The 12,951-nt window shown below is 42.4% G+C and overlaps 2 protein-coding genes across 3 annotated transcripts; one reads left to right on the top strand and one right to left on the bottom strand.

Moving 5' to 3' along the window:
- Positions 1–236: 236 nt before the first annotated feature.
- Positions 237–3,161, bottom strand: LOC4336920 (uncharacterized). The gene is made up of 5 exons (XM_015781793.3): positions 3,029–3,161; positions 2,437–2,612; positions 1,404–1,619; positions 1,162–1,304; positions 237–692 (listed from the first exon to the last, which is right to left on the bottom strand). Exons 1-5 carry the CDS (start codon positions 3,125–3,127, stop codon positions 490–492), a joined length of 837 nt encoding a protein of 278 aa, XP_015637279.1. The 5' UTR covers positions 3,128–3,161; the 3' UTR covers positions 237–489.
- Positions 3,162–3,613: 452 nt separating this feature from the next.
- LOC4336919 (uncharacterized) lies at positions 3,614–6,299 on the top strand. 2 transcript variants are annotated; one of them, XR_010740541.1, is made up of 4 exons: positions 3,614–4,062; positions 4,740–4,829; positions 5,233–5,324; positions 5,872–6,299. XR_010740541.1 is itself a non-coding variant. In XM_015778469.3 (3 exons), exons 1-2 carry the CDS (start codon positions 3,618–3,620, stop codon positions 5,298–5,300), a joined length of 513 nt encoding a protein of 170 aa, XP_015633955.1. In that variant the 5' UTR covers positions 3,614–3,617; the 3' UTR covers positions 5,301–5,324; positions 5,872–6,299. The 2 variants fall into 2 exon arrangements, 1 of the variants encoding a protein (XP_015633955.1); XM_015778469.3 differs by lacking the exon at positions 4,740–4,829.
- The last annotated feature ends 6,652 nt before the right edge of the window (positions 6,300–12,951 follow it).

The following is a 12,951-nucleotide window of genomic DNA, read 5'->3' as shown; positions in this document are numbered from 1 at the left end:
GTGTTAGTCCTGAAAGCGAAAAGTATGTTATAAAATCGAGCTATATCATGTTTAGCAGAATTTACAACAGAAGATTATAGATTCTTGTGGTGAGTAGCAAATCAAACCTCATACGGTCATATCTGCTAGGACATGACAATCAACAACCAACACATACAAACAGTTCAATCACATTTTACATACGGTCTGTTGACGGCTGCAGAATATACATACTTCTGCCCATGGAAAGACCCAAGTTCTTCAAGTCATATATAGTCATATTATTCTAGATAGTGAAAGTGGTAACTCCCAGCAAGTCATATACTCATGCCGCATTAGAAACAAAATATAACAATAGCACTTGGAAGAAAACAATATTAACAACGCCACCATTTTTTGTTCTATAACAAACTCTTCTTTGTGCTGCTTTGTACCATTTTTCTGTTCACGCCTATCTCACAATAAACAGTTACATTGCCAATGGAAGATTAGGCAGTGATGGGATTAGCTCTAGTCATTGTGCTGAAAGCCAGGGAGAAGTGATGCAACAAACCCTACAACAATCAATTGGACCTCTTTAAAGACGCCTCCAAGCCAATTGCGCCTGTTCCCTTCTCCATCGACTTCTTGCTGGTTCTCATTAGCAGCTGCTGCCCCTGGTTCCTGGTTCTCTGCAGCTTGGTCATTGTTTGCTGGGTCTGCAAGATTTCCCCCTGAGAAGCAAAATGATATTTTATAAGAACAAACATATATTGTCACTTCAAAAAGAATGAATATTATTTTATAATGCCTGCTAAATGTGAAATATCACTAGATGCTGCCCGTTAAATCTTGAATGAGAAATATAACTTCTCAATATTGCCTGACAATCAGAAAATAGCCTGGTATATTAGACTAGGAATCTAGGAGGCACCATTACACAAACCAAGGGATCAACAAGACAGGTGGACTAAACATCCATCCTATTTTAAGTATTTGTAACATTATTTTGCAATATCTATATGTTCTTATACCATCCAAGTTTTTAGAAGTGCTTTAAACTAACAGTATAAACCTCTATTAAGGATTTGGCAGCAGTAGAAATTTTTTTTACAATGTCTACATGGTCAAACGGTGAATCTGGTGGTTGCAATGATGCAGTAGGATATAGTACAATATTGAAGTGTAGTTTAAGATATCTACCAGGCGGTTGAACATTGCCATCATTCTGGGCAGCTAGCGGAGCACGATTCTCTGGGCGAGCTGGAGCCTGTGGAGGACGAGCAGCAGCACCTCCTGCTCGCTGCAGCCATCTTAGTAAAGGTGTAATTGCGCCAGTTTGATATCTGCAAGAGATGGAACAACCCAAATGTAACGACATACAATGAACTAAACAAAACAAGTCAAAAAAAGCGATTGGGCAAGGAAGTAAGCAGGGCACTCACAAGTAAATCACTGAGGCAAACAGTATGAGAAGAAACAGCCTTTGTTTTGATCCTTCCTGGCTAAACAGAAAGACAACTGCTGCTAACTTGATGATCAGGGCCAAGTCAAGCTGAAAAGCAAAGTGAAACCTCCTCACAACAACTTGTCTCTGAGGGCCATGTTGTTGCCTAGCATCCTGTGCTTGCTCTTCACCAGCCACAGCACCGACACTTTCCCTAACAATACAAAGGATGGTATAAGCAAGGAAAGAATAAACTCACTACTAACTTTGTGGAACGCACATTAATGTTCTGCACCATTTCTAGGAACCCCCAAATCAGCATGATAAGGCAATAAACATATTATGAAACAGCAAAGGTTTAGTTGTTCTCTCAAAAAAGGTACGGAGTAGATTTTAGGATTCACTAACATGGGCAATAAATTTAAACTTTTGAGCTGTCACTCATTATTAACCAAGTCAGATAGTAATGGAAAGTTCATGGCATCGTATAGAAGGCAAGAATGTATCTACATTTGAGGAATAAGGTTAAACATCAATATCTCATTTTGGCATCAACATATCTCATAACATAAGGCAGATGAATGGAGTTCTTCAGCATGTGCTGTGGTTCATAACCACAGACGCATGAGCTTCTGTATACAAATTTGCTGAGTTGGGCATTAATCAAAGTAAATTCATAGATAAAGCAGCATGACATATAAGGAACTCATGAATATTTTCGTCAATTCATGGGTTGCCAATAGGACAATAAGGTAGATGAAGTATAATTTAATGAAAACCTTAAGATATTGTCACCCGTGAAAAGAGCTTTGTGTTTGTAGTAGTCGCTGCTCTTACTTTACTTACAAAAAGCCCTACCGAAAAAAAAAACTAGGCATCCCGATCTCAAAACCCTTTCTAATTTTGTTCCAGATTTCCTCCCTACTATCATGTTGATTATGGTGAAGGCATGTGAAACAAATGCTCGAGATTCTAGGCAGTGAATTCGTATGCCGTAACAGATTGCTCAGGATTAGGAGGAAAAAGCTTACGTTGGAATCCTGTAAGTGAGTGGCATGAGAGTACTCCCCATGAATTGATTCTGCTGTATGGCATAGATCCCTGGACCCTGAGCCTGATCATCCAGGCTCTGCTGAGGATGCATACCCGTCATAAGCATAGGGTACATCACCGGAAACATCAAAGGAGCCCCATTTATAGCGCCATTCTGCATTATCATCATCAGCAGCAACATGAATATAATCATCATACTAGTCAATAACCACAAATATTTTTCCCCCGATACAATAGTCTCTACCAATTACATCAAAACGATCCGATCCGAGTTGCAAGAATCTAACACAATCGGAGACTAAAAGGGGTTTACAATTATGCACCCAACTGCATCAAAACCTCGACCAAACTTCCAACTTGGACGAGCCAAAACACCCATAAGAACCCCCAAATATCCCACCTTTCCGACAAATCACCTGTCATATAATCCCAACTCCCACCACCACCACCACCACCCCCGAATCCCCACTAAATCTAGGCACCATCGAACAAGAACCGGTCTTCCCAACTACAGTTCCACGCGGTGAACCCCAGACAGAAAAGAAAAGGGAAAGGAAGAAGATCACTAACCTGGGGAAACCCGACTGGTTCGCCGGCCGTCTCCCCCGCCACCGGCGCCGCCGTCGAGGAGTGGGCGCGGCTCTGGGTTTGCGCGTCGGCTTCCGCCATGGGAGACGCCGCGAGAGCGAGCTCGGTGTTCTGCGGGTTCGATCTGACCCACCCAAAGGATCCACTTCTTCTGTGGATGGACGGCCCAGATTCCATAATCCACGTCACTGGAAGAACCCGGACCGTCCGATCAGGGGAGCCGGGTAGACTTTCACGTCGCTTGACCAATTTCTCCCTAATAGCCACTGACCGGTGGGACCACCCTTTCAGCCATAGCAAGCGCCATCCATTTGGTCACTGACATGTGGGCCCATCTCCCACCGGATATATCTTCTTCGTCTTCTTCTTCCGGGAAACAGATCCCTTCACTCTGTGCGGTCTGCAGTTGTTCCACTGACTTGTGGGCCCCACTTTTGTATGACCCACATGTCAGTGACACTGCACATAGTTAGGGGAGTCTCTTCTACTTCTTCCTCCTCTTCTCCGTCTCGACTCTTCCATCCGCGGCTGCTTCTCCCGCTCTCTCTCTCTCTCTCTCTCTCTCTCAGCCATGGCTCGCCTCCTCTCGCGAACCCTAGCCTTGGCCCGCGCGGACTCCGCCGCGGTGCCCTCCTACGGCCGCCTCCATGTCCGTGGTGTCTCATCGAAGGTGGAGTTCATCGAGATCGACCTGTCGTCGGAGGACGCCCCCTCCTCGTCGTCCTCGTCCGGCGTCGAGGGGGGCGGCTTCGGGCCGCGGGAGATGGGGATGCGGCGACTGGAGGACGCCATCCACGGGGTACTCGTGCGGCGGGCGGCGCCGGAGTGGCTCCCCTTCGTGCCGGGAGGATCCTACTGGGTCCCGGAGATGCGGCGCGGGGTCGCCGCCGACCTCGTGGGCACCGCCGTCCGCAGCGCGATTGGCGCCGCCTGGAACGCGGAGGCGATGACGGAGGAGGAGATGATGTGCCTCACCACCATGCGCGGGTGGCCGTCGGAGGCTTACTTCGTCGAAGGTGAGTTGAGTTCGATCGAATTAGGCAATTAGCATTTCTGGATTGCGAAATGGAAGTTGTAAAGGTATTTAGCATTTTGTTTGGATTGCGAAATGGAAGTTGTTGCGTTGTTTTTCTGTAAGTAGCCTTGGTTAGGAGCAAACCGCGGGTGTTTGTTTGATTGGTGAAGCATTGGGGATTCATGATTGTTTAGGTTGAGAGTATAGTGAATAGTTGAAGTATGAAACAACTGTACATGGATTACCTTCCCCTCATTTGCAGGTTGAAATTAGAGTATTACTGTATTTTAGTAGTTTATTTTGGCTTTGGAGTGTCATGTATGAACCATGGTTCTAATAGTTTTTGGTTCATCTTACTAGTACTCCTTTTCCTTCATGAGCTTGACAGGAAGAAAACTCTACACCTAGTTTGGCTTCGCAAATTTGATCCACAACTATTTTAGTACTAGTTAATTCAAAACAATTTAGACAGAGGTTCCAGTAAATCTTCCATCCACTTGATTCATGCAGATGCTAAACCTGGATTTCTCTGCATTAATATTTGTTTGTGAGAGTTACTAACTAATCTCAATGTCAGTTATACATAACCATATCATGAGGCATCAGAATTTCTTCCTTCCAAATGTAGATTCTGTAATTACCTCAGTAACAGGAGCACTCAGCTTGTTGTTTTGGCAGAACTGAACTTATAACAGGCACTTTCTAATAGTTTGTACGGCTGTACGCGATGACTGACGAGTTAAAATGAGCCTAAAGAACATTGTGTTGGTAAGTTTAGGTTGAACTGATTTTAGAATTTATGACTGGGTTGCTACATATATAGTTTGGGTTCAATTGTTCATGCCCTATATGATTCGTTTTCTTGCAAATATTGAGTGTTCATGCCCTAATTGTGCATGGTCTAGAATAGATAGAAATACTGAGTTGCTAACATTATGTGTTTCAGATTGTCTTGAACCAGCAGTTGTTGGGTGGGCCTCATGCTTGGGGAGTTTTGTGTATATGGGCTGAGTTTACCTATGGCTGGGTTGGGTAGATTTCAGGTTTTCAGTTTATATCTTCTCCATGTGTGTACATTGTGAACCTTTAGTATTGGAACCTAAATGATTTTTCTCTACACGTAGCATTATGTTGAATACTTCCTAATCAGATTAATTACTTCTGTTTAAAGGGAAATTTTCTCATCCAGTGGAGAGTTCAAGAAAAGTTGCTACTCAAACTGATGAAGAGGAAAGCTAATTTGTTTGCATCACTTTAGCAGGGGTAAGTTGTTTCACATTCTCCAAGAAAATGCTTACTATCACTACTTTCTCCTTGTCCTATACTCCAATTGTTGTGCATTTGTGATATGACTTAAGTAAAATTGCCATATGCACCAGCACCTGGCATTGCAACAGTGTTGTTTGTTGTAAAAATGCTAAACTATGTTAAGTGTTTTAAAGTAGACATAACAGTACAGAACTGTTCAGCTTGGTGGATACGTAGCCCAATAGCGTGCATTTACAACCAAATAAAAAAGAGGAGGTAACTTGATGTGATATTACTGTTTTTTGTGTGGCAACTGGCAAGGCCCCTTGCTGATCCAGACTCCAAATTCATGTCCCAAAACACCTTATCCCACTATACAGTGTGCACCTGGAGTTATAAGAGATCAGGACATGAAATCTAACATTCTAAACTGCATCTGGAATAAGCTTTGCTTATCTTCAACTTCATTGAAAGACAATTCTTTCAATGAAGTTTTTTTTTTCCGTCAAAAAAAAACTTCATTGAAAGACAATTCTGAGCCTGGAGTGTTTATATTGTGCAGACCCCCTGAGAAATAGGAAGCTTGGAGCTGTCGAGTTCTGCTGATGTTGTACATACAGACAGCTATGAACGTGAGCACCAGCGTGTCATCTCATCAGTCGCTTCAGAAGATGATGTGCCCAGTGCTGTTACTACTATCAAAATGCCATGAACATGGATCCGTGTATTCCTGCAACACAGTGCCTTGCGCTATGGTCTTTTTTTCTGAGAGCTTGTACTTGTACCTGTAGAATGTAGTGTATGCATCAAGCTGCTGCTACTGAATAAAAGAAAAAAGAAAAATATATGTTGTGGGTTGGGCTGAATGCCTGTACCCCATGAGCACAGGATGCTCTCGATCATTGAGCGTGCTGTGCACGTCGTGGGCCTCCAACTAAAACTGTAATCATCCTTGGGCAGAAGACGGCAGAAATCTTGAACTTTTTGTTTTGTCTTGTTCTTCGGCTGATAATGCTGCTTCTTCTGATAACAATTGCCCCTGGAAATGCTAATAATGTAAGAAGAGCACTGCTATACGTACTAACTTTCTTTTTAACATAACTCTTTACAAACAATGATATGAGCTGTTTGATTTAACTAGATGGAAGTTATAGACAAGATGTATTCACATCATGACATGTAGTGTTAGTGAGGAAAAAAAAAGTATGTATGGACTTTTTCATGTAAGAAATGGCACATCTATTTTCCTTGAAGAAATGGCATAACTCGTGACACGTACATGCTACTTGGCCCGGAAATGGTAGAGCTTAGTAGTGATGTAGATTGCTGAATGGTGGGTTAAGAGTTAAGACGCAATCGTCAAGAGGAAGTTCGATCACCTCTTAATGAAACAGCATCTCGCATTCAGAGTTCTGACGCCACGTTCCACTGAAGAAAATGACGCTAGCTCCCAACTCCAACACCCAGCTGCTCCACTCGAAGACCTGTACTGATTCTTGCAGAGCTCACCGGGATCGTGAACCGTCAACTAATCGAATGTGGGTTCGTTCGTCAGGTGTAAACGTCGCGGTTGGTGCCAAGGCCGGTCGGCGCTGAAATACCATCAAATACGTAGTATGACGGTGCCGTATGAACAAAAATACATCATATGTCCTTGCTAACTCTCACATTACCAGCATTGTGGTGTTACATCCATGTCAATTGTTGCTTGGATATCAATCGGATCTCGTGTAGTTGTGTAATTATGAGAAACAACAGTGTCATCCATCTGCTAGTCTCTCCAGCATTTCTCCTTTGGAATAGCTCATGCATGATGCATGCATCATTGGGCTTCCCATAAGAGAGCTATGGAAGCTGGCGCCATGTTCGCTCACAGTACCGATGCCCCTCCCTTTTTCTCTTTAGTGGTTGTTGGCTGATCCAATCATGGAACCTTCACGTTTTAATTTGAACCGTTTTGGAATGTGAAATACAAAAGCAAAAAGATTTGAAAAGAAGTTCAGGCAATGGAAAGAGACATGCACATATAGTTCTATTATCCATGGGCCATACGATTGAGTGCATTGCACTACCATTTGCCCAACGTTCTCATTGCGTTCTTTGGGTTTTTGTTCAGTGTTCACAACTTCACATCCCCCAATAGATCGATAGATGCTACTAGTACATTTTTTTCTATTGGAGACTACGAACTTCACAGAGCTGGCAACTTGGCATATCCAAATCCAATGGGCTATCTTTCACTACAAAATTTGAATATTTGTATATGTGTTTATGCCTGCACATTCGGTGAAAAGTCCCTGTTTCCAATGCATATATATAACACTCATACTAATACATAATGAGTTCATCCCCAGTCAACTAACTCGTGTGTCTTATCTGTCTTTTCTCCAATCTTTTTTCTCCCCCTTTGGGCCGCATGTGCCGGAGGGAGACTCTGTTCGTTTGTTAGGGGATAGCGAAACAGATTGAATATTGCACCTGGCAGCTGTATCCGTAGAGCCATCGTTTTCTCACTACCAACTCTCCGACAGTTTAGTCTAATCTAGTTTAGTTTTTATCATTTTTTTTCTTCCAAACAGTTTAAGAAAACAGCGAATTGTCACACTGAGTTTTGTAGGTGTTAGTTCAAAATTTAAGTGGCAGAAATTATATGACTGAAATGAAAATTATGGAGGGAGTAGAATTGTGTCTGAAGTCTGAACATGTTTGTGATATCTTCAGAGGCCTTTATATATGCCCAACTTTGAGAATCATCTGTGATCTGTCCTTTTCTGGAGGTAACCATCATAATATTTCACACCAACACCAGATCATCGCATCATGCTCTCATGTTAGGGCTTTGTCTCCTCCCCTGTTCTATTGCAGGGCTTGATAAAAATAACTGCACTGAACTTATCTCAACAGCTGCATACTTCTTTCTGAGTTTTTGATCTTTGAGAATTGGCACAGTAAGCTGGCTGCCTTTGGCCTTTTCTTCCCTGACCTTTCTTCTTGTCTGTTGGTGGCCTGATCCTCCGGCCTTCAATTTATCATGCCATGCCTAGTGTCTTTGCGTAGCCTTAACATTATCCTTCAAATTTTTCATAAAGGTGAAACTGTACTCGGAACACCTTTTTTCCTTTCGATTCACCATCCTCAAATTATTAGGGGAAAAAAAGGAGATCCATTGATGCAATATGTACTAAATGAACAAAAAAAAAAGCATAACTAGCTCAGTAACTAGGTTATCCTACATAAACCGAGGTTGCAGGATTTGGTTGTCACGACGTGCCAACATTGAGAGTAGGAGGTGAGGGAGTGTTTTATCTAGGTTTATGGGTAGTGATCTAGTCGACGGATTGATGGTTCCTTACATTTCTTATATCATTTTTATTTTAGAACTCGTGGGTGTGAGCGTATTTGTTCGCATTCTAGTTATGCATATGTCACGAGTATTTTCGATATATTTGTTGTATCAACTTAATGTAATTGCTTGAGTTCAATAAAAGCTTCCATATATCTTGAAAAAGAATTAGGTAGTTTTGTTTATGTAAAACTTTGGCTCTACCATGTGCCAATCACGGTGCATAGTTTCTGGGGAAGAAAACGTATCATTAAACTGATGTTTTGGCCGGTCATAGACTAAATGAATATTGTAATCTCTTCATTGTCGGTGCATGATTCAATATTGCTCGATGATGAAAAACGTGTGATCCGGTGATTCCTTCTGCACAATTGTCGGCTTAAGCCAATATGTCCTAATTTTCATATAATTATTAAGAGAAAATTTCAGCTGTCGGTCCTTAGATTATTTCTTTCCAGTTTGACTTTCAGCATCTGGTGTTCTACTGTTTTCTGAACTTTAGAGAAGATGCCATTAACTACCAATTGCATACCTAGAGGAGGTGTCTTACAGCCAGATTTTATCTCATTTTGTTGATACAAGTTAGTTTCAAATACACTGCTAGTTTGGTGATAATCACCCTATCGATATACAATAATCCTGACAAAGGGACCCCATGATGAGATACATTTGCGTCAAATCTGCATATGTTTATCTAGATTCAGCAAAACGGAACATGCATATGCAATTGGTCATATTCCAGTGGCTGGAATTAAAATCAGATAGACCATGCAGAGATACAGTAGTGTAACCATATCAGTGCTAGCTGCTGTGCATGTACACTGTTAGGATATTTGGATGTACCAAAATACAAGCCCATGATACGATGACCCACCTACAGTGCCCATAACGTGGTATGTCTTGTCCGAGCAATGTAACTAGAACAACCGTATGCTTATTACCAAGTGGATTTCCCTACATTTATCTCAGGTAGAAATTTTATCTCATGTAACTAGAACAACCATATGCTATTTTTTATTCTGTGCGCCAAACTAGATTTGTCAAGAAACTCAGTGGTGTGAGATTAGGTACACAATCTCACCACTTAAGTTCGCTCTTTGTTGAAAATTATGATTTCTCCCTCTGTTCCAAGAAAAGTAAGATTTTCTCGCGTTTAAAATTTATCCCCTAAAAAGTTAATTTACAATCCTTACCTACTTTGGTTCACAAATCAAGAAGTATTAAACAGGTTTTATTTTTTCAATGCCCCTAATCTATTCAACCGACAATACTATTTTCCTTTTAGTGATGGACACTTTGGTCTTTATCTTATATTGTACTAATTTGATAACTCTTTTTTGGTGACGGTAGTATAGTAAATAAATTTCTTATATACCACTAAAATTTTATTTATCCTCTTGTTTACCACTCATTCTCTCAATGAAGCCAATGACAAACAAAAATCTACACCAAATTTTAAGCAGCAAAATAAGGAAGAACATCGTTGTTCGAAAATGCCCCCGGACAGGCATTGGATGCGTCTTGTGTGTTGTGGCCGCAGCACAAAGCCAGAAAAGGCTGACGAATCTGAAAACTTTGGCACGTTAGCTGCTAGCATACTCCGAGGTTCCATTCCAGCTACAATAGCCAAACTGAAGATCATCTAACCAGATGTGTTGTCAGACACAAGGAAAGTTGAAACAAGATCTCCTGAGGGCCACAAAGCGAAAAGTGCCCGCAATACTCCTACCTACACTGGATATATATGATCATAAGAACTAGTGCTCCTACATTCATGCAGTTTTGAGTCTACATTTATCTGTTTTCTCAAAGAACATAATAATTAGAAATGTAATAGATCAGTAAACAAAGATGCATCGATTTTTCTTTTGTTTTAAATTTTATTTATTTTAGATAATGGATAACTGGTTTCTACATTCAAAATAGATGTATACATCATGATTTGTTTTAAATTTTATTTTTTGATAATAGATTAAAACCTGGCCTCTACATCTATGTACACAACTAATAGTGTCATGATTTGTTTTTTTTATAATGGATAAAACCCCTGCCTCCACATCCAATATATTGTCATGATTTGTTTTAAATTTATTTTTTAATATATAATGGATTGTAAGTTTGTAACCCGGCTTCTACATCTAATGTACACAACCAGTAGTGTCATGATTTGTTTTAAATTTGATCTGTACGATAATTCCTGAGATCTGCGGATCAGAACACAGCTAGTTTCATGATTCATAATGAGTTAAAAAAAACTTATTATATATAGGTTTGCTCTGGTCCATCAGATAGTACCTTGCAGTACTGGTACCGCATGGTACCGAAATCATCCCTGCCGTTCGCTCGCAAGGGGCATGATAGGAACCTGTGGAAACGCACCGCTCCTGCACCGTGTGTACAACCAATCCCCTCGAGCGTTTTCCTTTCTCTCTTCCCCGAAGCGCAACATCGTGCGGTGCGACTCCGCTGATTCATCCCGTGGAGATGCGCCGTCGCCATCGTTGTTGCCCTACTCGTCGACGGCGCAGCGGCCGGGGGACGGGGAGAAGAGGAGGCCCCGTCAACCTGTACGCGAAGGGGTCCGGCTTTCCTCGACGCTCTCAAGCCATCTGGTCCTCGGCGCCGCCGTGATTCTCGTCGTCGACTGTTGAGATTAATCCTTGTGTGCTAGATTAGTGTTTGTTTTATTTGGTTAGTTACATATCCATTGTGTGATCATGCATGTTTCGGCCTGATTGGAGGCTATAATTTCCTTTCCTTGTAATCGCATATTTAAGCAATACAAGAGTCGGGAAAAAGCTGCCTAGTTAGCAGCACCAAACAAGATGGTGTTCATTCCTATGTTCGCGGGAGTTTTGTGTGTGTGTTCTTGCCGGCGACGTGAGTTTTGTGTGTGTGTTCACCGTGAGCCCTTCGCCTTGACGGCCGGAGGTGTTCTCAACGGCAGACGCGGCGCCGACTTTTCCAATGGACGCTCCGACATCAGCCGCTGCCGCTTCCGCCTTGGAGACGAGCTCCTCCTCGGCGGTGCCGAGCTTGTCGTTCTCGACGCGGTCATCTGGGGCCGTCAGCTGCACACTTCTCTTCTCCACGCTGGCGGTCGCCGTGGGGAAAATTTCACCGGTGCGGAGATGGAGATGGAGAGAGAGGCGGCGTCGGACGAAACGATCAAAGTGGATAAGACAGAATCAGCCATGCGAAAATACAGAAATACCCTTCCACCTCCACATCCTAATACAGTGCCACTACAAGGACGAGTTGGTACCTCGCGGTACCTAGCGATGACAGCCGTTGGATCCTATCCACTCAACGGTGACGATTTGATACCGCTTTGGCCTGCTGTACGGTAAAAAAAACTCTATTATATATGCTTTATTAGTAGTGTGCGGCTCTAAACAAGCTAGTTACCTAGCTATTATGAGAGATCTTAAAAAACACAAGCACACCGGCCGATTGATGATTGTCTCCACCACCTTACATGTTGGAAAGCCTAGCATTGTGCAAAATCTTCAGTCCTTCAAAGCTCACAAACAACTCACTTTGTCAGTTTATTTGTCTTAACCAAGAAGCCAAAGATAAACTTTACAAATCTCTCTCTCTCTCTCTCTCCAAGATATACTACATTACTACAGGACATACACATGTACATACATCCCTGTGATGATCTTTTGATGCAAATGAGGCATGCAGCTAATTAACAAATACCCCTAAAACACACATCCCATCAAACAGCATGCAGCGAGCCAGTGTCAGTCTGTCAGAGCATGTATGTGTTGCATGGGGCTACTCTAATTAACTAGCTAGGGCTACCCAGTTAGCAAATTAATTAGTTGATGAATAATAATAGTAGATGATGCCAAATTAGGTGGCACCAACCAGGCAATGCATGCATGAGATGAGAGAGGGGCCCTACTAAAACACTAGCAGCTCAGTTCAGCTCAGCTCCCCTAACCATGTGGGCTTTGAGCTCACTAATCACCCTGTATCATCATATCATGACCGTTTGGGGATGAAGAGGAAAGAACAACAACCCACCCTGTAGCATCACGTGTACACGTACCGTATTTCTGGCGGTCGACAGGAGCCGACCGTTGGTTACCAGCACGCATAATTCTCCTCCCTCTACCTCTTAATCATCTCATCTGCAATTTGGTGTCCTCTTAACACTTGATCTCCATCGATCGATGATCATGTCGTTGGCAACCATACATCCGTTCTTCAGAGATTTGCATGATCAGGGCGGGCTCTTATTTGATTCATCTGCAACCATCGATCGAGTTCAGGTACATCACAGTACAA

The sequence above is a fragment of the Oryza sativa genome, chromosome 4 (genome assembly GCF_034140825.1).
Source record: "Oryza sativa Japonica Group chromosome 4, ASM3414082v1".
Lineage (NCBI taxonomy): Eukaryota > Viridiplantae > Streptophyta > Magnoliopsida > Poales > Poaceae > Oryza > Oryza sativa.
Note: the sequence above shows the minus strand (reverse complement) of the source record. Positions and strands in the feature narration are given on the sequence as shown.